Here is a 26,011-nt window from a genome sequence, read left to right on the forward strand (position 1 = left end):
TCAAGCCGAGGACGGACGTTCAAAAGCTCGTGCTCGTGTCTCCAGCGATCTCTGTGTGCGCGCACTGTGTGTGTGTGAGCGCTGGAAGCCCCGCCCCCTCGAGCCCCGCTCTTCGTGCAGGCAGACAGAGAGCAGAGCAGCAAGTGTGCTCTAATCCGCTATTTTAATAATCGTTTTTAGCGTGCGGGCACCTTGCTACCTTTTTAGTATCTATATACCGTGCAACTTTACAGAGTAGTGTAAAAAAAAAAAAAGTATTTAAATTGGCTCAGGCACCGGAAGGAAGCACCGAAATCTGCGTTGCTTTTCTGTCCGGTAGGTACCGGACGTGTTGGGTACCCAACCCTAGTAATGACTCGGACTGTTCAGTGTGGAGACCACAGCCAGGATGTAGTCACCGTACTGGGGCAATGGACTGCAGGGGGTGGGGGGGTTCTCCGGTCATGTTTCTGATTATCATCTTTTGAAATCAACTATTTTGTCATATTATAATAAAACATATCAAGTCAACACGAGTTGTGTGATGTTTCATAAACCTTTGTCTGCATATTCTTATGAACAGATTATAATCTGCATATAAACCATAACATAAAGGGATATGAGACACACATATGACACACATTGTTAGTGGGAGAACTTATTTAATTCAGCATGTTTGAAACTGAACTAAGCTACCAGGAACTTTTATCCTCCAGTACTGTCTTATTCTAGTGAAGCTACTAGGAACCTTTATCCTCCAGTACTGTCTTATTCTAGTGAAGCTACTAGGAACCTTTATCCTCCAGTACTGTCTTATTCTAGTGAAGCTACTAGGAACCTTTATCCTCCAGTACTGTTTTATTCTAGTGAAGCTACCAGGAACCTTTATCCTCCAGTACTGTCTTATTCTAGTGAAGCTACTTGGTTGGACCAAGGTCAAAAAGGTTAAGAATCTCTGGCTTAGCTGAACGTAGAGCTGCAACTGTCTGAGCACAAGGTCAAGCGGTGAACAGGTGAAGTAAAGCGGACGTGAAACTGGTATCGGTGGTTTTAGGTGTGTGTGTGTGTGTGTGTGTGTGTGTGTGTGTGTGTGTGTGTGTGTGTGTGTGTGTGTGTGTGTGTGTGTGCGCGCGCGCGCGCGCGCATACCTCGTACAGACAGGCCTGGTGGAAGGGCTGACCACAGCGGGGGTCATTGCACACCTGATCCGGGATGGCAGCTTCAAGGCGATAGGAGTAACAGATCCCACACTCAACGCTGAAGCTCTACACGCACACGCACACGCACACACACCTTAAGACTTGGGTGGGTCCCCTGTAAAGCGTGGTGTTAAAGCTCAGCCCAACTTTCTCCGCTCCGGTTTGCATGTTAGCGTAATGAGGAGCTGCTGCTCGTTCTCTTGTTTCCACAGCGATCCATTAAGAGAGAGGGAGGGTGGCAGGTAAAAAATAAATCAACATCTGGTCAACTCAACTTTTTTTGCACTCCTCTGAATGTTAATGAAGCTGAGGCATTAATCACCGTGGCGACAGCGGATAAACACGGCGACCTTCTCACCCGTCCACGAAGAGGGAGGGGAGAGAAGAGTGTTTAAATAAAGAGAGAGATAAATGGCTCTGCGTGATTAAAGAGATTTGATAGTGCAGAGAATTCTCCCATCTTTGTTATTCTAATGATCTTGTCTGTAAACAACCCAATTAAAAGGAGAATTTGAGCCCAAACTAAACGCAGAGAGACAACGTGAAATATGGAAATGGACAGAAAGATAAGCAATAAAGCATGTCCGCCCACTTAGAGCGCCAGCTCCAACAGGATAGGATGCATAGATGCGCGCACACACACTCTCGAGGTACTCGTGATGAACGGACATGTTAGAAAGGAAGGGGGCAGCCGTGTCACATACAGATTTTTTGTGGGTGGCAGGTGACGGGAATTCGATCTCCAAAACATCCCGGAGGTTGTGCAAGACGCTGGAGTCCGGGTTCCTGCCAGCAGACCACAGACAGCTCCTTCACACACTAATTAACCACATGCAAATGAGCTGCAAAGACACTGGGGATGATTAGGAGACTTTCACCATTGGTGTGTGTGTACATATATATATATATATATATATACACACGCACACATTTAAAAAGCATCTCTTCTGCTTCAGACTGGTGGAGGGAGATTTTCTTCAGATGCATCATGCAGGAGTCAGATGTTGAAACCCTGAGGTGAAACTTGTACTTAATGATAATCAGAGTAGTGGAACTGGTCTGCAGAGGAGGAACTAAACAACATGGAGTCATGAATCCCTCACAAAAATACTGTGGCTAGGTTGCACCAACAAGGATTAACTCTTGAACTAGGTTTAAACCAGGCTTGTCTTTTAATCCAGTTGCACCAAACTTTAAACCTAGTTTAACCTTAGTTTACAATTAATCCTGGGTAAATCTAACCCTTTGGCAATCTCTGTTTAATTTCCATTTACATCTAGATTAAAATCAAATCTGTTGCACCAGTTATTTTAAACCTAGACTAAACCTGGATTAGCAGTTTTATTTAAACCACCCCTGGAGGAGGTTTATCTCCGTTGTATTGACAACATGGCTGCATATCTTCACTGGATGGGGTTAGAGGAAAGAGTTCCTCTCAGGAAAATGAGAGATCGGTTAAACCCAATTTAATTTTATTCAACAATGAGTTTTCACAGCGGTATAGATTCACAAAGGAGTCTGTCATATACCTCAATGGGAAGGTTGGACCAGCAAGCAAGCATGGAAGTGAGAGTAATTTTGCTGTGCCACCACTTCTCCAGCTCCTGGTAGCTGCAGTTAAACTTCTCCATTAACTCGCTCAGCAACATCTTTTCAAATGTTGAAATGTTTGACCCTCTTTGACATGCCATGATAACCAGTGTTGGGGGTAACGAGTTACAAAGTAACGGATTACAGTAACGTAATTACTTTTATAGGTAACAAAGTAAAGTAACGCAGTACACTCAAAATATTGGGAACTACACTACTTTACTAGACCTCAGTGTTCCTACGTTACTCAAGACATTTTTACCAGTCCGAAAAGTTCTCTTTTAGTGGCGCGCGAGTCACACGACACTTCCTGCATGAACAATCTATCACAGAACTCGATCTGAGTGATTTGAGTGACGTAGCTGCTGGTGCGTAGGAGGGAAGCTGGGAATGGAGGAGACGGAGACGGAGTGCCCGGATCCAACTGGCAGGTTCTCTCCAGGTTCCCTAGGATTAAGGATATTGGAAAGCAATACAACACTCCAATACCATCAAGTGCACCTGTCTGTAATGAAGTGGAGCTTCTAATGAGGACAAGACACGTCTGGTATGAACGGAATCACTTTACTGGTGCACTGCAGTATTACAACTGTTAAAGCGATTGAGAACGTGCTCTTGCACCCAACGTATATATATTCCACACGTAACATCAACATTAGTTAGCGTCAACAAGCACGTATCATTGTACTTTCTGCCTTCAAAGTAAAAGCACTTCCTGTTTACATGCTCTTCACAATAAGAGTAAATCATGTAATAAAACAAGTTACAACACTGTCGAAAGGCTTTTCAGCCTGGCCAGTATTGTTCTGACCCCAAGGAGGAACAGGCTGTCGGATAAAAGATTCAAGAGACTTTTAATCATGCGATACAATCGCTATTTTGAAGAATAGAGAAAAATGATAAACTTCATAGGATATATATATATTCTGTTTATTTAGGAAAAGATTAAGTGGATTTTCTGTTTATTTAATTGCATTTTCTGTTTCTATTTTTGGGGTTATGTGCATTTCTGTTTCTATTTTATGGGAAAAAGTGCCATTAATTTTTTTATTTTTCTTAAACCACTACAATGATTCCTATAACAAGCTGGTTTTGTTCGTAGGAGTCGGCCCCCATTTGGTTTAGTGGGGTCTCATGTTTCCAAAAGCCTGTTTTCAATGTGTTATGCTGTTTGACCGACCTGAATGTCCCCACCATACACAGCCTCTTGTATCCTGTTGTTTGTGGATTTTAAAGTGAGGCATATTTCTTTGGTCAGACAGTGTGAACAGGGTTAATGTTCGTTCAAGTTAATGGCTAATATGCCATTTTGTTTTACATGTTTACAATACACTATGTGGAAAGGCTAAGAGATGCCCTTTATTGAAAATAAAGTGATGAAAGGGCCATGATGTTTGTCCATGTATCTTTGCAGTTAATTTGGACATTTGCTTAAAAAAAAAGTAAAGTAAAGTAACTAGTAGTGAAGCTACTTTTCAAATGCAGTAACTAGTAAAGTAATCTAGTTACAATTTTCAGAAGTAACTAGTAATTTGTAACTAGTTACTTTTTCTGAGTAACTACCCCAACACTGATGATAGCTAGCTAGAGTGACGGCGTTTATTAGCTATAGCGTTGTAGTGGTAGCTATGAACGGTAACTAATGGTATCAGTAACGCAACATAAACAAATCCTGTTTTAACCCTCGTTTAAACTAGTTTAACTAATCCAGGGTTAACATTAAGATGTGCAACACATCTCTGATTAATTATAAACCAGTTTAAACCTAGATTTACTAACCCTAAATTAACTCTAAACCAGGATTAATTGAATCCATGTTGGTGCAACCCAGCCTGTGTGCGTTCCATCGTCACCATGTGTCACATCCAGCGCTTAAACAGACCATATAACTTTTAGGAATTGTAAAGTGATAACATGACTTGTAAAAGTGAATAAAAGCTTGATCTGAAGTGGAACGAGGTGGGATCTTACCACAGGTGCATGTTGGCGTTCAGCTTGTTCCTCAGCGGCGTCACCGCTGCAACAACACCAGAAAGGATGATTGGTGTTAACGGTGCTTCTAATAAAAGCCTAGAATTTGATTTCCAGCATCTGCAGACACATTATTACAATAAGAAGGCGTGCTCTGCATACCCTCACACGCCCTCTTATTTGATCCGGAGCCTCGTAGCTCCTCCGTCCGCGGGGAGCTTCGTCTCTGCAGCGCTCATCACTTCCACTATTTGTTATTCCGACATGCAAAAAGCAATATTTCTGCGCGACCCCTCGTACTTGAGGGTCGCCGCCGGCCTCCTCTGTCTTTTCAGTCTTTTCAGTCGCATTGCTAAGCAACAGGCTAGGAGTCGCACGACCTTGGGTTTTAACAGAAACAATGGCCGACAATTGACGGGGACTTAAATGGAAAGCCGAAGCTGGAAGGCGTTCGGCGTGGTGAGAATGAAAACGTCGTCTTTTGACACGACAACAGACGACCGGCTGATTGAAGTCCAGACACGTGGAGATCGCTGAGAGGAGCAGCGCTTCCTCTTCCCTTCAGGCTCAATCTGAACGATGGCGTCGGGGATCGCCTGATCCTCAGCCGGCTGCAGAGGAACGGACTCGTGAAGCGGAGCAGCAGCAGTCAGGGAGCGACCGGGACTTTGAAGACCTCACTGACAAATATTGTGGGCCTTTTTTAAATTGTTTACTACGGAAGGGCAACCGAACCCAAGTTTTCACCCTTTTAGATCTGTATTGCTGACAGTCCACCTGATCCTTTTTGTCTTATTTATCAATACATATGTCAAAAAATGTCCTTTTGTCAAAATTATTTTTGCTCCTTTTTTTCAGGAGAAATGTAACTTTCAAAATCTGGCATGTATTTGTCATTATTATATGTTATAAAGGCTTAAAACACTGTAAAAACTAAAAAGTAAAGAAACATATTTGAATTCTCATCATATTTCTCTTCTAAACAATTGAAAATGAACACAAGCAAATCTTTTGAGATTACAGAAATTTAACCTATTATTCATCTTCTCAAACTGTTTTGTTTCCCCAGAATTACATCGATTGCGTAAATACTCGAGGAGTTACGGCGATCTTGGTTTTGCATGTTACTTTCTGTCGCCGGCGACAGGCTCCGTACTAAAAGGATTATTAATTGATAAAGTTAAATAATATGGCATTTCCTAAATCAGGCTAAGGAGTCAAGAGCGTTTTGTAAAACGTGATCAGTTTAACAGCATTAAAATGCATATTCATTTTCACATAAAATACCATTGTAGTCATAATTAAATGCATAGATATCGTAATGTATGCACGAAAGGGATTTATTAACTAAATCTAAAAAGGTTCATGTTCATAAGACGGTTTGTTTATTTTACTGAATGTATTTTTTTGCTGAAATCATCTCAGTCCCAGTTCTCCATATAGCATTCAGAGTTAATATGATCAATAACATTGAAATAATTCTGTTCTTTCAATGGGTCACGTGTAAATATGAATATGCTGCATGGCCCACTTGGTCAATGTGTATCGCCTGAGAAGAACCTTTCAGAAACCATTTACCCACAAGCCTCGTGGGCACCCTGATCCCCGTGTCCTCAGAGAGGGTCTACCCACCGTGCTCGGCTCCCAGCAGGCAGCACTCTGGCAGCATCTTGGGGTGTTTGGGATCCAGCTCCACTTTGATGGATACGTTGGTTCCTGTAACAAACGTTTATTTATGGGCATTGCTTTTTCGTCACATGGACTGATTGGCTTTCCTGTATGCATGATATGAAATGATGCGACACCGGGTTGGACATGTGAAGGTCTTTCTCCATACCGATGGCGATCCGCCTCATGGTGTCGGACCGGCTGGGTTTCTCCGGCTCCAGAATCCAGGTCTTGCTGTCGATCTCATCCAGGGCGCCCCAGAATTCGGACAGGGACTCCAGAACCAGCAGGAACTGGCTGTGGAGCTGGTCCAGAGTACTCTTAACAAACCAGAGCAGAATAAGCGCAGCGGTCACAGTACTGGAGAATGTGGAGGGGCTCCAACCCAGCAGTCAAGAACCTCCGAATCATTGACTCATGTTTGATTCATTTTAAAACACTGTTCAATATAAAAAGGTGTGTATTCTACTTTAAAGAAGCAGGGGTGAAACCGTTAGCTCTGTCCAAAGTTAAACTAAAGACCTATTCGGGCATGTCAAGCTAACTAATCAACTAACTAACTAACTAACTAACTAATGTAAAGCTAACTAATCACCTAACTAACTAATGTCAAGCTAACTAATCACCTAACTAACTAATGTCAAGCTAACTAATCAACTAACGCCAAGCTAACTAATCACCTAACTCAGTGATTTTCAACCAGTGTGCCGTGAGAGATCGTCAGGTGTGCTGTGGAAAAATGTCCAATTTCACTTAATCGTTCCCAAAACATTTTATTTAGTTGTCACAAATAATTTTCCATTGTTGAGCGTCTGAGTTGCAATATAGTGGCTGGCCGAGTAATGAAATACTCTTCCATGCCAGTAGGTAGCGCAATAATTACCTACCATATATCTGTATTATATGATAGGTAATGTGACCTTTTGTAACTTTTTGGGTTGTTGGTGTACCGCAGGATTTTTTTATTGTAGAAAATGTGCCGCGGCTCAAAAAAGGTTGAAAAACACTGACCTAACTAACGTCAAGCTAACTAATCAACTAACTAACGCCAAGCTAACTAATCACCTAGCTAATGTCAAGCTAACTAATCAACTAACTAACTAACGCCAAGCTAACTAATCACCTAGCTAATGTCAAGCTAACTAATCACCTAGCAAATGTAAAGCTAACTAATCACCTAGCAAATGTAAAGCTAACTATTCACCTAACTAACTAATGTCAAGCTAACTAACTAACCCGATCACCATCTTATTACAGGTTACCATGCAGACAATAGCTAATGAACGAACGTTACGCACAGCTGAGCCGATACTAGAAGGCGGAGTTAAACGACTGCAGACCACCGATTGGTCAAAATCGTCAATAGTGCAATTCACCAGCCACACGACTGACTGCAAAATCTCATTCATAATGGCAGAGATTTCTACTGTCCATCACTCTGATGACCAATAACCAGACTCCTCCATCTGACTACTGTTGTCTTTAATGTCTTTTTGCCTCTGTTGTGTTTAATGTCTCTGTTGTCTTTAATGTATGTTTGTCTCTGTTGTCTTTAATGTATGTTTGTCTCCGTTGTCTTTAATGTCTCTGTTGTCTTTAATGTATGTTTGTCTTCGTTGTTTTTAATGTCTCTGTTGTCTTTAATGTCTGTTTGTCTCTGTTGTCTTTAATGTCTGTTTGTCTCTGTTGTGTTTAATGTCTGTTTGTCTCTGTTGTGTTTAATGTCTCTGTTGTGTTTAATGTCTGTTTGTCTCTGTTGTGTTTAATGTCTCTGTTATGTTTAATGTCTGTTTGTCTCTGTTGTGTTTAATGTCTCTGTTGTCTTTAATGTCTGTTTGTCTCTGTTGTCTTTAATGTCTCTGTTGTCTTTAATGTATGTTTGTCTCTGTTGTCTTTAATATCTCTGTTGTCTTTAATGTATGTTTGTCTCTGTTGTCTTTAATGTCTCTGTTGTCTTTATTGTCTGTTTGTCTCTGTTGTGTTTAATGTCTCTGTTGTCTTTAATATCTGTTATATTTAATGTATGTTTGTCTCCGTTGTCTTTAATGTCTCTGTTGTCGTTAATGTATGTTTGTCTCCGTTGTCTTTAATGTATGTTTGTCTCCGTTGTCTTTAATGTATGTTTGTCTCTGTTGTCTTTAATGTCTCTGTTGTCTTAATGTCTCTGTTGTCTTAAATGTCTCTTTGTCTCTGTTGTCTTTTTAGTTTGTATATTTATCTTGTTTATTGTGTGTATAAGTACGAAGAGCCACGTGAAACCGGAGTCAAATCCATGTATGTGTAAACACAAATGGTCAATGAAGCTGATTCTGATTAGAGGAGAACCAAGAGAGATACACAGAGAGACACACACTCTCTCACACACACGGTCTCACACACACTCTCTCTCTCTCTCTCTCTCTCTCTCTCTCTCTCTCTCACACACACACACACACACACACACACAGTCTCACTCACACACACACACACACACACACACACACACACACACACACACACACACACACACACACACACACACACACACACCTACCTATCACACACACACACACGGAGGAGAAAGGGAGGCTGATGGAGGAGTCTGAGACCAATACAGATGGAATGAGAGGGAAAGAATTAGGTGGAAAAAATGAACCAAAAATTATGGGTCATTGTGCCGGCACAGTGCACACAATTAAGCATCGTCCAGGTGCTGAGAGCTCCAGCAATTACAGCCCAATTAATGCCAGTGGCATGATTACGGTTACAGCGCAGGATAACTACGCTCAGCCCAGTTCACGAGGAAGAGGAGGAAGAGCTGGTAATTTAATTCATGCTGGATCTGTGAGAAGGAAGAAAGTATGAAAGTATGAAAAGCACTGAATCTGAGCTGAGATTAGCTCCTTGGCCATCTCAATTGGTCTGCTGTAGAAATTCATTATTATTAATATAATATATATATATATATATATATATATATATATATATATATCTGACTGACCTCAATTTGGCTCTTAAGAAGCCGGCAAGCTGAAATAATTCTTCTTTTTACACGAACGGCACTAAGAAGGTGCTGCTTTTATCAACGCCATCGGTGTCACGTTCAGCCACACACATACACACACACACACACACACACACACACACAGTGGGGCAGTGAACGCACCATGGAGGTATGGTGGGACAGTGAACACACCAGGGAGGTACAGTGAACGCACCATGGAGGTACAGTGGGGCAGTGAACGCACCTTGGAGATACAGTGGGGCAGTGAACGCACCATGGAGGTGCAGTGGGGCAGTGAACGCACCAGGGAGGTACAGTGGGGCAGTGAACGCACCATGGAGGTACAGTGAACGCACCATGGAGGTACAGTGGGCAGTGAACGCACCTTGGAGGTACAGTGGGGCAGTGAACGCACCATGGAGGTACAGTGAATGCACCATGGAGGTACAGTGGGGCCGTAAACGCACCATGGAGGTACAGTGGGGCAGTGAACGCACCAGGGAGGTACAGTGGGGCAGTGAACGCACAATGGAGGTACAGTGAATGCACCATGGAGGTACAGTGGGCAGTGAACGCACCTTGGAGGTACAGTGGGGCAGTGAACGCACCATGGAGGTACAGTGGGCAGTGAACGCACCTTGGAGGTACAGTGGGGCAGTGAACGCACCAGGGAGGTACAGTGAATGCACCATGGAGGTACAGTGGGGCCGTAAACGCACCATGGAGGTACAGTAAACGCACCATGGCGGTACAGTGAACGCACCATGGAGGTACAGCGGGGCAGTGAACGCACCATGGAGGTACAGTGAACGCACCATGGAGGTACAGTGGGGCAGTGAACGCACCATGGAGGTACAGTGAACGCACCATGGAGGTACAGTGGACGCACCATGGAGGTACAGCGGGGCAGTGAACGCACCATGGAGGTACAGTGAACGCACCATGGAGGTACAGTGGGGCAGTGAACGCACCATGGAGGTACAGTGGGGCAGTGAACGCACCATGGAGCCGTAGAAAGGGCGGTGGAAGTTGCCATGGCCTCGACTAGTATTTGAAGAAGTCTACATGTATTGGAAGTGTGTTAACTTGGTATAGGACTTGATCTCATCATCTTACTCTGTTTGTCATATACAGATTTGGAGGTTTGATCTTCATGTGTATTTATTAAATGTACAGGCCTGTGGCTTATTGATCTTCTGAGATGGTCATGGCAGTCTAGACCAGAGCTGCCTCTAGGGGGTGCGCAAGAGGAAAAATGTAATGGTGGTCTAATGGTGTAATAATTAATATTAAACATAATAAAAAATAAAAAAATAAGTAGGATTTTTTTAATTATAAAATGTCCCTTTGTAAGATTTAAATTTAAAATTAAAAATGTACAATTTAATAAATAGAGGCAGTGACGGACGAGTCAGTGCCGAACAGCGTCACTCGTCGAGAAACTGACAAACTATGATCATTATGGGTTTTAATTCTTCTTTTGTCAATACCCAAGTGTGTGTACATACATACATACATACATATATACACATATATATACACATATATACACACACATATATATACACATATATACACACACACACATATATATATATACATGTATATATATATATATATATATGTATATATATATATATATATATATATGTATGTATATATATATATATACATACACTACCGTTCAAAAGTTTGCTCTTAGCTCTTTTTCTGGCCATTTTGAGAATATAATGAACCCACACATGTGATGCTATGCATAGGAAGGCCAGTTGTAAAGCTTCTCTCTCCAGCATAACTGTTTTAAGTTGTGCTAACATAAGTGCACAAGGGTTTTCTAATCCTCCATTAGTCTTCTATGCGATGAACAAACACAATGTACCATTAGAACACTGAGTGATAGTTGCTGGAAATGGGCCTCTATACACATATGTAGATATTTCATTAAAAACCAGACATTTCCACCTAGAATAGTCATTTACCACATTAACAATGTATAGTGTATTACTGATTTATTTAATGTAATCTTCATTGAAAAAAACAGTGCTTTTCTCTGAAAAATAAGGACATTTCTAAGTGACCCCAAACTTTTGAACGGTAGTGTGTGTGTGTGTATATATTTTGTAGACTTAATACTTACAATATGCAATACTGCTGTACTATACTGAATATTGTTTTGCTACTACTACATTTCACTTCATAAAATTACACTTATATGCCATAATATGTATAATGTACTAGCCTTTTTATTTTATTTGACCATATTATGTCATACTGTTATACCACTTTGAGGAGACGTCACTGTTAGTCTAGAACACTGAATAATGTTTCCACCAGGTAAACCTGAACATGCACACCTCTCTCTGTGTGACAGTGATTATAACCGCATAACTATATAGATTATAATTAACTGGAGGATACACTTTTTCCTACACGTAGATCTTAAACCCTTCAATATAAACAGGAGCCCGGCCACCCTACAGAGGAAACTCATTTCGTTTTTTTTATTAAAATAAAAGTTGGATAAAATCTCCATTGTCCTCTCCTTATATGTAGTCAGGTGTCGGCAGGTAGAACTGCAGCGCCGCTGACTCGCCGCTCTCCTGGCTGACGTCACACGCTGCCACGGACTCTCCGCTGCCAGTAATCTCACTCTATGTCTCTCCAACAACGTTAGCTAACGTGTTAGCTAGCTGACTAGTTTGCCATTAAAAAACTGGTGGGAGGGAAATGAAGCCGCTGTAGACATCTTAACGCTGATTGGCCAAGACTCGCGACGTCAAAGATCTTCTATTGCTAAGATGACCACGACCTCAGTTTTTTTTCCGTGTCCCACTCCAATCTCAGAAACGGCGGACAGTTGACCCCCCCAAAAAACAAAAACTCTACGTGATTCACGTGGATGACATATTTTGGTTTCAAAACGGCGAATTTCGCCGAAAGATGAGGGATTTTCATGCCTGAGTAATAAAAGAGGAGAGGGACAGAGAGAGAGGGAGGAACCGGAGGGAGAGAAACGGAGAGGTGCGTTGGGGAGAGACCGGGAGAAGAAATCGACCGGGAGTCGGAAAAAGAGGAGACGAGAGTGAGCATCAGACTGGGAAAAAAAAGAGGAAACATGATGACAATTATCTGGGTCTGGGCTTCACTTGGATTGGCAATGCAGATTGCCCGAAGCCACAGTGCGTGTTGTGCAGTGAGGTTCTGGCTAACAGCTGTCTGAAGCCTCTTATTTGCGCCGCCACCTGAACACCAAGCATGCCAGTGCAAGTCAGAAGCCCCTTACATTTTTTAGATCCAAATTGGAAGAGTTACAAAACAACCAAAAACAATTGCAGTCTCATTCACGTGAGTCTCTCAAATAGAGACTCACGTCTCTCACTTTCTCCCTCTCCCTCTCTATCTCTCTTGCTGCAGGCTGCGCTGCATGTGAACATCCTCATATGGACTCCTCCTTTTTTATTTATATCTGTTTCTGAGCCTATGCATGTGCCACTCTTTGTTCTTTACGTGGCTTACTGTGATTAAGTAAATACATGTGAAATGCAATCTGCCTCTGAGCCTGGGCGTGTGTCCTCGCCATCCAGGGAGCTGTGCGACTCCGCGGAAGGCGCTTAAAGTGGAGAATATTTCAACTTTTAAGCGCGCCGAAAAAACGCTAGAAAAACGCGTCGCGCGGCATTTAAAAAGCGCGCATGAAAGGCGCGCCGTACCATAGGAAAACAATGGTTTTGTTAGCGACGCGTTTTTAAGAGTCGCGTCTGGTGTGAACGGCCCCTTATTGCTCTTTAAAAGTGACGCCCTGTGTAACTGAAATGTATACAGCGGACTAAATATTGTAACAAACGCCACGCGCGAGCAAACAGTTCTCGCATTGGTCCGATTTTATGCGGCTATAAATAGGCTCTGTTGCATTTTTTTTTAAGGTGTGGGGGATTGGGGGTGCGTGAACCCGGTCCGGATGTAGAAGGGGGTGCGTGGCCTAAAAAGTTTGGGAACCGCTGGTCTAGACCAAATGTTAAAGGGTACTCTCTTGAATACATCTCTGACTGTGCATTACATCATGCTATTACAAATTATTAAAATGAAAAAGAGGATACCCTCACATCACTCTATTGGTGATGTGAGGGAAAGCATCTTTAAAAAAAAGCTATACACACACACACACACATACATAAATAGTCAAGTCTATGCGTGTCGTCACTCACTTTTGTTCACACTGGAACCTCCTCGATTTCTTAATTCATGCAGTTTTAAGTTGTTAAAAATCACCTTTATAGTCTGCTACCACAAAGGACACACACACACACACAGCCACACACGGGTTTATCTCTCTTCCCATTCTAGTTCCACACAAATGCACAGAGTGGCATGTCTTGGCCCTGCAACAGAGCAGGCAATAATTACTCATTCAAATGAACATGTCAGGTCCACCGACAGACAGGCCCTCCCCCTCCACCCACACACACACACACACACACACGCACACACACACACACACACACACACACACACACACACACACACAATGTTGCAGTGTGGGAGAGATCCATCAACGGCCCAGCATGCAGACAGGCTCCATACGGTAGCGCTGTTCTAAGCTGGTCCTCACTGTACGCCTGCCATGTATCAGCTCAACGACACACACACACACACACACACACACACACACACACACACACACACACACACACACACACACACACACACACACACACACACACACACACACACACACACACACACACACACACAACCATCTCTCCACTCAAATATTTTTCTCTCCTCCCTCGAATTTTGCCTACACTGTCATCACACACACACACACACTCCTTCTGTTACATATGTGAAACACTAGGCAGAGTAATGCTCAGATACGGAGCAGCACTTTTTATGATGGACAAACTGACTGTTGTTTTTGACTGTGAGTAAGGACTGTTACAAGAGAGCATTCATATATATATATATATATATATATATACACATACACATATATACACACACACATATATATATACATATATATATATATATATACATATATATATACATACATATATATATATATATATATATATATATATATATATATACACACATATATACACACACACATATATATACACATATATATGTTCATATATAAAACATATATACATATTTTTATATATATATATTTTTTTGCACTTTTATTATTTAATTTTCTTGAATGTCTTCTATGTAACTCTGCTTGCTGCCACAACCACATTTCCCCTTGGGGATGAATAAAGTGTATGTCCTATCCTAACATCAACCCTGTCCACATTTGCAGCTCGGGGAAAAATACAAAAATGCCAAATATATTTGACAAATAAGATAATAATAATAATAATCTTGTGACACGGCAGCCGGGAATGTGCGGCCTTGAAATGTTTATTGGATGTGTATCTGCACGACCTTTCATACATCTGATGATGATTGAAATGGGATTTGGTATTTACCCACATGAAACATACATAACATGAAAGGATAATTAAGACGGAGTGTGTGATTATTGAAAATTAATCCAGAGAACAAATTACAGTCATGGTTTATGGCAAAGGTATGATTTATATTGGGGGTTCAGATCGATCTCTAGTTTTAAGTCTTCTTCAATACAGCATGATGTTCATTTACTAAATTATGGTCATTTAGAGTCAACAGACCATAAAGCAGGGGATGCCATACTTTGTATAGAAGTCTATGCTTCATGTGTTAAAGCTGCATTCTCTCTCCTGACCACCAGGGGGTGACTCCTCTGGTTGTATAGAAGTCTATGATTCATGTGTTAAAGCTGCATTCTCTCCTGACCACCAGGAGGTGACTCCTCTGCTTGTATAGAAGTCTATGCTTCATGTGTTAAAGCTGCATTCTCTCTCCTGACCACCAGTGGGTGACTCCTCTGGTTGTATAGAAGTCTATATAAATGACTCTACTTCTCTCTTGATGTATTCCCTCAGTAAACATTGTAAACATGAGTTTATGTCTCAATCTCTAGTTTCAAGTCTTCTTTAATACAGCATGATGTTCATTTGGTAAATTATGGTCATTTAGAGTCAAACAGACCATAAAGCAGGGTGCGCTTTAGGGCGGGGCTACAAGGTGATTGACAGGTCTCTGCTGCAGTACGTTGAATGAAAAGCGGTCCCATCGCTGGGCGTACCTGTGGGGTCCAGGTCATGGCCAGAGGGACCGGCAGGTCCGCCGAGCATTCAGGAGCTTCTGCCGGGTGCTGTGGAGGCGATGGGTATGAAGTTATGAGCTGAAACTAAAACATCCGTTAAGAGTCCGACCGTTTAGTGCCGTCTAAAAATCAAGGGCCACCATAATGCTGCCGAACCTCCTTAAAGCCTTATTAAAACATTTTGAACACCCACCTATTGTTAGGCCTCTGCTCGAGTGCATCTCTGCAACCACTAGGGCTATTTGAATAATGCTGGTGTTATAATAAAAGAGTATAATGTGAGTTGTGTGTTTTGATGTGTACATATCAGTCTATATGTTACTGGTTATGAGTAAATGAAGAAGTGAATTATACAGTTTTTATAGCAATATCTGCCATAGAGCCCATATCGGCTCCACAGTTTAAGGGGTTTTCAGAACCTTTGGTCAAATCTCCTCTGTTCAACTTTCCGTCCTTTCCCCATTCTCCTCCCTCCTCCCCCTCCCCTGCCACCCAGCCTCTGTGCCCATGCCAGTGCTGCCTCCTCCCTCGCTGTGTGGTGAGGGATGACCTGACGCTGGATCTGGCGGAAGCAGGGAGGGCCAGGTGGGCAGGTGGACCCAGAGGGGTTTCTCACCACCGTCCCTGGTCCCTGACGGTGTCCTCTGGGCTTCGGAAGCAGCACCTCACGATGCCGAGGATCCGCAGCCCCACTAAGATACCAACAATCCTGCCAGCTACGAGCTTGTAGTGAGTCATGTGCTTCTGTTTACTGCAGGGAGACTCTCCAGAAAATACAGACTTTCAAAGGGCCTTCGGAATAATGGCCCTTTGTTGAACAATGGTCCGCCTCTCCTGTTTGGACCATTAACTCTACATTGGGATGATGTCACAAACAAAACAATTGCACAACCCCCGATGCAAACCGAGCAGCTAGAAGTCTTGTGTTGGCTCAATCTCCGCATGAGGGTCTGGGCCATCTTTTGGAGTTCGGTTTCCAGTTCTTGGAACACACTCATGTCGTCCGCTGGACAAATGCTTTTGGGGTTGCAAGCCATTTATCTCATTTAAGAACCGCAGTTGGCCACAAGTTACACGCCACCTCCCCAGTTCAACTTTGACCTGCCATACTGGCCTTCGCTGTTCAGACTGAAAGTTAGACTTCTGTCCGACTGGTCGTGTTTCTTCCCCATGCGCTCCACAACAACGTCCCTGCAGAGTTGTAATAAACTTGAATCCTCCTGTCAGGTCAACACAAGGCACCAGGTAGAGCTGCTGTTCTTACAACGGGGCGCTGGGACTCGGTGGATCCTTCGGCCTATTTGAGGCGGTTACCCCAGATAGCTGATCGGCCCTATCCCACGGTCCGATTTACCAAAGACGTTGCGCTGATGAACCCGCGGCTCAGATGCAGCCAGAACGTGTGGCGGCCGAGTCCAATCTGGCAAAAGGCCAGTTTCACCCTTTGCTACGCATTTCTTTTTGTTTCATTAGCGGGGCTTTGATGCCGCAGAAGCCGAGCGGCTGTTTTATGAATCGGTCCATCCAGTCCTTGACTAGTCGAGTCTACAAGCATCTACAATTCACTACTAAACTCGACCAAAACCCATGATGTGTTCCCCGAACCAAATGATATTAAAACACTCTTTGCCATCTCTCGTTGACTATTTTACGCGTTTCAAGTGCTCTGTATTTTGCTGCGGTCTGCAGATGAGTGTGTTGGTCCTCTATGCATGGAGGAGCGGTTTCCATCACGCTGGGGTCTAATGTGGAGAGGTTTTATCTGTGCTACATCTCAGACACAGCGGGACCTCGCGTCTCACCACACCCTCTCCGGTTTGACCCAGATTTAGGGGGGCGCGGATGTAAATCAGCGATTTGCTGTCAGCAAATTGAACATCCCAATATGCGCTCGGTGGGGTCGGCCTGTTTGGGTTCGGATCGGCTGGCAGGTCAACATCCAACTGTGAAGGAGTTCTATTTGATCTGGTCCTTACAGTAAACTGTGTGTGTGTGTCTCTTACCCTAGACTTGAGTTGAACAGTGAGAACGTTCTGCCGTCCTGAGGAGTCCTCCGCCTTCAGCCTCAGCGTTCGGAACTCGGTGTCGATGAAGAGCAGCCTGCGGAGACGTGCACGATAAATCAACTGCCGTTCGCAGACAGTGGCACGCGACACTGTAAACTGACAGCGGCCATCGTCCGTCGTTAATCAAAGCCGCAGAGCAATATTGAGACATCAACTCCGCCTTGAGATTTATCACTAACGTGGTGACATTACATCTGCAGAGCCGCACGCGTGCCACAAATACTGGCGTCGCCACGGCCTTCCTTCTACCAACTCTCATTTGCATTCCTCTCCAGCATGTGGCCTTTTAATGCTCTAATGGAGGAACATAACCAAAGCAATCACGCCGAGGCTGCGGGCATTATCTTCATCGCAGCCGCGACAGAACACCCAGGTTTTATGCGTCCTCATAAAACTATGAGCAAACGTACCAACTGTGTGTACACTCGGTTAATTGCACAGTCCTATAAACTAGTGCGACCCTTTCACATCCAACGGTAAAGCAAGGAATCCTTTACGTGTGTCTGCACATGTGTGTCTGCACATACAGGCAGGTGTCTGCACATACAGGCAGGTGTCTGCACATATAGGTGTTTGTGTGTCCTTCGCACATCTGGAGAACCGCTCGGCGTTCTACTTCCCACTTAGCAGGTGAATATTAAAGGGTTCAGTTCAGTTCCCTTTTGATACTTTTATTAGTTCCTTGCTTATTTTGAGAGAGAAAAAAAGACAAAAAAAAAGAATCAATATTGCTTTATTATTCATATGTAGGCAAATTGTCTTTCTTGAACGGTGTTATAACTTCTAAGTCTGTATGTTAGGGCTAAACAACGCTTCAAAAGGACCGAAGGCAGAACAGTTTACTACCGTCTTATCTGTTCCGGTTAGAACCGGATCTCTAGTCGCTGCACCTGTAAATCACAATCCCACTACTGAGCAGTTAACCTCCATTCAACACGCTGCTGACACGAACATTATTTCATTGTTGTGTCACTCGACTCTAGTGCTGTTGGAGAGACTTTTCCCACGGTGAGCGGAGAACAGTTCTACAAGAGGATGAAACCACAAAAGATTGTGATTGTATTTGTAAAAATAGGGATTTATTTGGACCAAATCAGAGCTGCTGATGGATGGAACAGTGCAGAGACCGACTCAGACGAGACTGGTGAGTTTTATTTAGGTGTCAAAGAGCAATTAAGCATTCAGTGGAAGAAAGAAACCTCAGAAGGGATGTGGTTATATTTCTCTGCCACGGTGTAAGACTGTTTCTATGTTCTGTTGTTTCTATGTTCTGCTGTGAGACGTTCTGCTGTGTGACGTCCTGCTGTGAGACGTCCTGCTGTGAGACGTCCTGCTGGGAGTCCGTCTCAACCTGCCCGAGACCCGAAGACCAAAAGACCCGTCACAGACCGAAGCAGCGGACAGGTTCCCTCTCCAGATTTACAGCGCGGCGGTCGCTCCGCGGCGAGGCTGACGCGGCCGTATATCTGCCGAGGATTTACGGGGTGAGTTAGCGAGGAATGATGCGAGCGGGGGGGGCGACACACACACACACACACACACGAAGTGATGGAATGATGGGCGGCGGGCTCCCGATTCATTAAAAGGGTCTCCTCGCTTTGCACTCAAACGCCGGCGAAGGGCAACGCGCACGCTGCCGCTGTACCCCGACGGCTTTCTTACAGGCTGACCCGACACCGACCGACCGACCGACCGACCGACCGACCCACACACACACACACACACACACACACACACACACACACACACACACACACACACACACACACCTAAAAAAAAAAAAAGCCCATTACCGCTTACAGCAATAAATACAAGCCTGTCAACGTGACCGTTTAATAAACCCGCGCAAGTGGAAGTGACAAGCATCCAAATGAACTAATCCATACAAAAGAAGTTGAACAAGTGAACAAAAGAGTTTCTCTCTCCGCCGTGACTCTGGGGGGTTGGGTTCTGTCTGCTGGTCTAACGCACGATGCAGAGGGGTTTGAAGGTTTGAAAATATTTTTGAAAAAGCCAGATATTAGACATTAGAAGACCTTTTTAAAGCCACCTGGGACTAAAGGAATGCGTTAGCATCACTGCCTCTCCTGCAGGGTGCTAGCAGAGCAACCAAGTTAAATGGACATGTTCATTCTGTAGAGTTTAACTTATCCATTAAAGTGCAAATCTACATTTGGGATTCAAACTCTTTTGTTTTAGCATTCCAGGTCTAGCTGTGAGTCCGATCAGCTGATATCAGTAGAGCTGTGTCTCTAGGTTACTCTGACTTTGGAGTTATTTTTTGGAACAGTGGTTAAATAAAAAGAAGTAAATCTGTGATGGATCTTGACGGGCTCTGCTATCGTATCGGACACACACACACACACACACACACACACACACACACACACACACACACACACACACACACACACACACACACACACACACACACACACACACAGTTCCGAGGTCTCGCACCCGGATCCCGAGGACGAGCCGCCCCTCCTCGGCCCTGATGGAACCAGCGTGACGGTCCGCGGTCCTGCTGGGAGACTGATGAGAGTGTCCCGTTGCAGCTTCTTCCACACGCTGCTGCTGCTCGTGTGCGTCTCTCTGAATGCTTTTTGTTTTGCGGACAACGTGATGAATGAACAGTGAGAGTGACACGTATGCTCGGGTGAGAAATCCACAAGCGACACGAAGGCGCTTGTGGACCAGAGTCCTCTTACAAAGCAGATAGCGGTGTGCTAGCTCATCAGCTGTTTGCAGACCACTGGACGGAACTATAGAACCAGGCCCTACTTATGATTACATCCCATGATTAGGAGTCATTTATTAGCCGGTCTAATAATGTAAAAAGAATCAAATGAATCCATGATGGCACCTAATCCCTCAGCGGGCCTGGAGGGCCCAACATCCGTTGGGTCCTCCAGGCTTAGGGATTAGGTGCCATCATGGAGTCATTTTATTCTGAAGGGCCCAACGGAGTGAGAAGAGGAGCTGGGCTGTGAACACGGGACCAGCTGAGTCCGTTATGAGCTGAAGCCTCCCGGGGTCACTTAGTGATGGAGGTCCACCTACTTGACCTGTTTTTTTTCCCATTAATTAACACGTGGCGTGCCATCAACCGCCAATTAAAGATGGCTGCACCCTTATGTGCTGGAATGGAGAAGCAGAGGGGGAGGGAGAGAGAGGAGAAAGAGAGAGAGAGGGAGAGGGAGAGAGAGACACACAGACAGAAACACACACAGAGACACAGACAGAGACACAGACAGACAGACTCTCTCACACACACACCTCTACCTGGCCCAATCAGCAGACAGGATTACAGATGCAGCCCCTGGTGGCTATTAGCAGAGGCCCACACCAATTAAGACGCTAAGCGAGTGTGGAGTGCTCTGGAGATTGCGGCCCACTGTGTGTAATGCCTGCTAACCGTAACGCGACACCCACAGTGATGCTGGTCCACTTCCAGCTAACGCATACCTTTACCCCCCGCTCCTATTAAAACCTGAGAGTCTTCAATTAGAGACATTTGCATTTTGCTAATATCATAATTGTATCATTAATAGGAAAGTGGAAAATGAGTGTAGTAGTGGAGACTTAATCCGAGCTGGGGGAGAAGATATCTTTCCTCTCCTGACGAGTGGAGGCGGCATTAGCTGGGCCTGTCGCGGGCTGAGAGTTATTAAATGTGACCTGGATTTAACTATAACTCAATAACTAAAAATAAGGAAGTCATTAAGAGCTGTTCGTTACTGAGAGCTGTGTTGTTGCAGACTCTCCCATCAGTTTAGACTGCTGGGGGTTTAAAGCAAGGCCTGCTCCATATAGCCACTTAAAGCACCAAAGGTCTGCAGCCGGACACCTTGGTATGCTAATCTCACCTCTGGGGGGAAATACAGACATTTAGAAGAATATAAACCAATAACTTACAGTTTCAATAAGATGTATCTGTCTCTGGCTTGGAGTTGCTCAACGTTGCTTATTTTTGGCTCATGACCTCTGAGGTGTGGCTTCTGAGGGGAGAAACCCCAGAGTTGGTGTGTCGACCATCGCACAAGAGGCGAATGACTTCAGAGTCCAGAGGACCGCGTGGTTCATCATTACTAAATAAGCATTGGCGATCGCGTCATTCTCACTGAGAGCCAAGCAACCGGTCACATCTAGTGACGACCAGCATTGTGGCCGTCGTCTTGCAGGCCACCCTGGAGGTCAGCGCCACGCTGGTTCCCCCCACAAAGAAAAGCCAGTGGGGTTTTTCCATTGGATTATGGATAATTGCAGAAAATAAAATCTGCTGCAAACACAAGCTATTATATTTTGTTCACTTTTGAAGCGGGAATGCAAGACGACAGAAGTAAAGACACATAAAAGCTTTCAAATTCAGGCGTGAGGGTATTTACCGACATATGCAAGAAGAAAACACTAAAAAACAGATTCCTTCTTGAGGGTGCAGAAGACGGGTCATTTACAAGAAGACGACGCCGAAACCGCCGAGTTCCAGGGACAACTTGAGACTTGTGTGTTCGGGATCAAGTTAGGAACCAGCTGCGTGACCACGGGTGATCTACATCACAACCTGGACCCAAGCACTGGACCCTGGACCCAAGCGCTGGACCCAAGCGCTGGACCCAAGCGCTGGACCCAAGCGCTGGACCCAAGCGCTGGACACAAGCGCTGGACACTGGACCCAAACGCTGGACCCAAGCTCTGGACCCAGGATACTGGACACTGGACCCAAACACTGGACCCAAACACTGGACACTGGACCCAAATACTGGACACAAACACTGGACACAAACACTGGACACTGGACCCAAACACTGGACACAAACACTGGACCCAAACACTGGACCTAAGCACTGGACACTGAACCCAAACACTGAACCCAAGCACTGGACCCAAAGATATTTTGTTAACTAACTTAACTTGTTATTAAGTTACCACAGACACATTTCACCCCACCGGTGTAAAAAAGAAGTTAATAATCCTAAATTGTTTTCTTCAGTTGTTGAAAGTTCGTGGGGAAGGAAGAGTAAAATCGTCAACACAACCCGATTCAGTGACCTGACAATGTATTTGTTCCGCGAACATTTGTTTGAACGCGAACATTAACAGCAGAAAACGAGACTCGTGAGGAGGCCGATTTGTCTCAGACCGCTCAGTAAAGCATCAACCAATCACGTCGTGCAGGACGGGTTGAGATCTTTATTAAACAACAACACGGAGGATCCGCAGTCGGAACCGAGATGGCAAACTTTCTAAATCCTTTCAACCTCGACAAAGACCAGATCCCCCTCTTGCTGTTCTTTCCCTTCACAATAAAAGCCCGAGCCAGGTGCGGAAAGGCCTGGAGCAGCACGGCTCAGCTACCCGTCCTACCTGACCTGGCTTTGGGCTCCTGTCAGACAGAGTTGCAGCGTCGGCTCCCAGCGGTCACTCACCTGTCCCAGCCGAGGGTCTCCATCTCAGCAATGAGCTGGGAGTAGTACTGCGGAGGCGGGATGGAGCGGCACTCGGGGCGACTTTTCAGACAAACCTCCTGCAACCAAGAGAGAACACATCCAACTTCAAACCCAGGTGAGGATGCTCATCATACACATCTTGACCAATGGATTTCCATGACTTTAAACCAAATTCAATCACCAAACATTTTGTATACATAAAAAAAAGTGAGTAAATGTAGTATTTAAACTAACAATGAGAATTCAAAGCATACAGTGAACCTTAAATGACACAAATTAATGAGACAATAGTTTGATTAAAAGAATAAACATTTATATAGATGCCTGTATGTATGCCTGCTTATATTTTGAGTCTTTCTTTTAAAAGCATATTCATTATTTCAAACTCAGCGTAAATGAGCATCATGAACATAACACATTTACATGACTTTTACTAAACTTTGGGGATTTTATTTTTTTCAAGGACTTTTACAGTCCTGGAAATAACCATTTTAAAATGCCATGACTTTTCCAGGTTTTCTATGACCGTAAGAACCCTGCCTGGTGAGGATGCTCACCATACCACGGAGTCCCCTTTCCACTAAGAGCAAACAGATCGAGCTCCACTGAGGCCAACTGGCGCCTTTGTTCACGGGTTGTTACACTTGTAATGGGAAAATATGTATATGCTGTATTTTAATATATATTCATTGATTCAACATGGTTTTAATAATGTGTATGTTCAGATAATGAGTAACTACAAGTAAGACGTGGAGAGACTGATAACATAGGGGTTGAAGGTACTCAAGTTCAAACCAGCTGATAAGAACTCTAAGATGCTGATTATCTGGTAAAAGGACGTTCAAAGGTATATATATCGCTCTTAATCGATTGACAAATATGCTGATGTAAGGACGCCGTCATCTTTCTATACGTGATCTGATGTATGTGGAGACAGTGGATTGGTTGGAAATATACTATAGATGGATCAAAGTACAAGACACGTGGAAGATGTTCAATGTATATGGAGACGTGGAACACACAGTTCAATGTATATCACATGTGGTATAGTGGGAACCAATGAGAGATGAGATGGGTCTTAAAAGGATGGTCATTTGAAAAGTATATAACTCACTGTCAAATTGATGAGTGTGGTTGAAAAACCCTGACAGACATCGATGATTCGTGGCTGTTAAGATTTCTCCCTGCTTGCGCAAGCATGAATAAACGAACGGAGCCATTTTGTTTTGACCAGAGAAACTCTGTTTGTCTGTTTGTCATATTTTGATTGAAACCTTTGAACTCTCCACCCGAGACATAGAATTATTTCTATTACACACTTTTACATTAATCTCACAACATAAACACGTGTGCTTCATTATCAAGGCCATCGACGGCGCCTGAAGGTCCTCATCTACTTCCTGTTGGTACAGCGGCATGTCAAAGTGACCGCGGGGTCGCCGTGCTCTTACCAACACGGTCCTTAGCTCCAGGAGGAAGGAGACGAGATCCGGCGCCTGCTGCAGCCTCTGAGGAGTCAAACAGAGAGAGACGTCCTGAATGCTGGGATAATGAAGTGAAACTGTCTGTTTCCTTCCCCTCCTCTAGCTAGCCGTTCAAATCAAACACAGTGTTTGTGATTAATGGGGGCTGTCACCAGCTTTAATAATTAATGATAGCTTAAAGGCTGTGAAAATAATGAACTTTGCAGCCCGGGGTGAAATATCAATCTCATCCAAATAACCCTGAGGGGCAGCATAACAAATAGGGACATTTTCCAGGCGATGTTAATTAAACTGTGGAAAATATTTTTCTTCTTCTTCTTCTTCTTCTGCTTCTGAGTGAGGCGAGGCTGACAAGAAGGGCGCAGGAAACACAAAAGGGCCAGAATGACGTGACAAAAGCATATGAAACGATGGATGAGATCAATAAGAGCAGCCAGACAACACAATGTGTTGGACTCAAAGAGCCTTGATCTCTGGCGCTGCAGCGGATAGTTACCTGCTTCACGATGTGTTCGTAGCCCTGCAACAGGTGCTTCAGCTGCCAGCAGCAGTGCAGCCTGCAGAGCAAAGGCAGAGTCACACACATCCACCTGCACGCTGTGCCGTAAAGAGCCGGAGGAGGATGCACTCACCTGGCCCGTCTGAAGGGACGACCTGGTGGCAGCAGCACTCTCAGCCGGAAGTCCCGCTCCTGGAAGAGGCACAGCAGGGTGTCAAGGACGTGACGGGCGTCAGCAGGCTTATGACCAGAGCAGAATACACGGGCTTAAACGAGATGCAGCTGCATGACGTCATAACCGCTGCAGCTGCATGACGTCATAACCTCTGCAGCTGCATAACCTCTGCAGCTGCATGACGTCATAACTTCTACAGCTGCATGACGTCATAACCTCTACAGCTGACTGGAAAGAAGCCTGCAGAACTCCGTTGAGAAATGTAACACAATAAAAGGTCTAAACTAAGTAGAAGCTGCACGTTGTGTCACAGGGTTAGGCTCATCTGAATCCACGAGACACACTTTAAAAGTCGGCATAACGCATGTATAGACATGAACAATAGTTCTGTTTAAATGGAGCTTTAACCGTCGCTTTGCTGTCGCCGCTGCCGTCATGGCCGCCGCAGCAGTTGAATAGGAAAAGTTAACAAAAAACAGTTTTTTTTTCTTCAGTCTCGAGAACCACACGTAAGCCGACTTCATCAGCGGGTCGTGGGCCTTCGTGAACAGTCTCCAGTTGTATATTCTACCGTCACGGAGCTCCGCAGCGAGGACTCTAAACGAGCTTTAGTTTTAACGCAGCTCGGAGAAGTTGTAACCGGAAGAACCGGACGGAGACTTCCCTGGACGGTGATGAACCCGTCGTAGAGCGTCTTCTCCCGGGTGAGCGGCAGCAGCAGCGGGTTGTCCTCCAGCAGGGCCGCCAT

The 26,011-nt window shown here is 44.4% G+C and overlaps 1 protein-coding gene across 1 annotated transcript in view; it reads right to left on the reverse strand.

Moving 5' to 3' along the window:
- fancl (FA complementation group L) overlaps positions 1 to 26,011 on the reverse strand; it is a gene marked incomplete at both ends in the record, with an annotated part of 26,805 nt that extends 794 nt beyond the window's left edge. Inside the window, 12 exons of the mRNA XM_079229811.1 lie at positions 1,128 to 1,244; positions 1,883 to 1,964; positions 4,740 to 4,785; positions 6,372 to 6,455; positions 6,577 to 6,727; positions 15,569 to 15,637; positions 17,593 to 17,689; positions 23,085 to 23,182; positions 24,557 to 24,613; positions 25,086 to 25,146; positions 25,222 to 25,280; positions 25,928 to 26,011. Of these exons, the coding sequence (XP_079085937.1) occupies positions 1,128 to 1,244; positions 1,883 to 1,964; positions 4,740 to 4,785; positions 6,372 to 6,455; positions 6,577 to 6,727; positions 15,569 to 15,637; positions 17,593 to 17,689; positions 23,085 to 23,182; positions 24,557 to 24,613; positions 25,086 to 25,146; positions 25,222 to 25,280; positions 25,928 to 26,011 (1,005 nt within the window). The remainder of the gene's footprint in view (positions 1 to 1,127; positions 1,245 to 1,882; positions 1,965 to 4,739; positions 4,786 to 6,371; positions 6,456 to 6,576; positions 6,728 to 15,568; positions 15,638 to 17,592; positions 17,690 to 23,084; positions 23,183 to 24,556; positions 24,614 to 25,085; positions 25,147 to 25,221; positions 25,281 to 25,927) is intronic.

This window comes from Taurulus bubalis (genome assembly GCF_910589615.1).
Source record: "Taurulus bubalis genome assembly, chromosome: 14".
Taxonomy (NCBI): Eukaryota; Metazoa; Chordata; class Actinopteri; order Perciformes; family Cottidae; genus Taurulus; species Taurulus bubalis.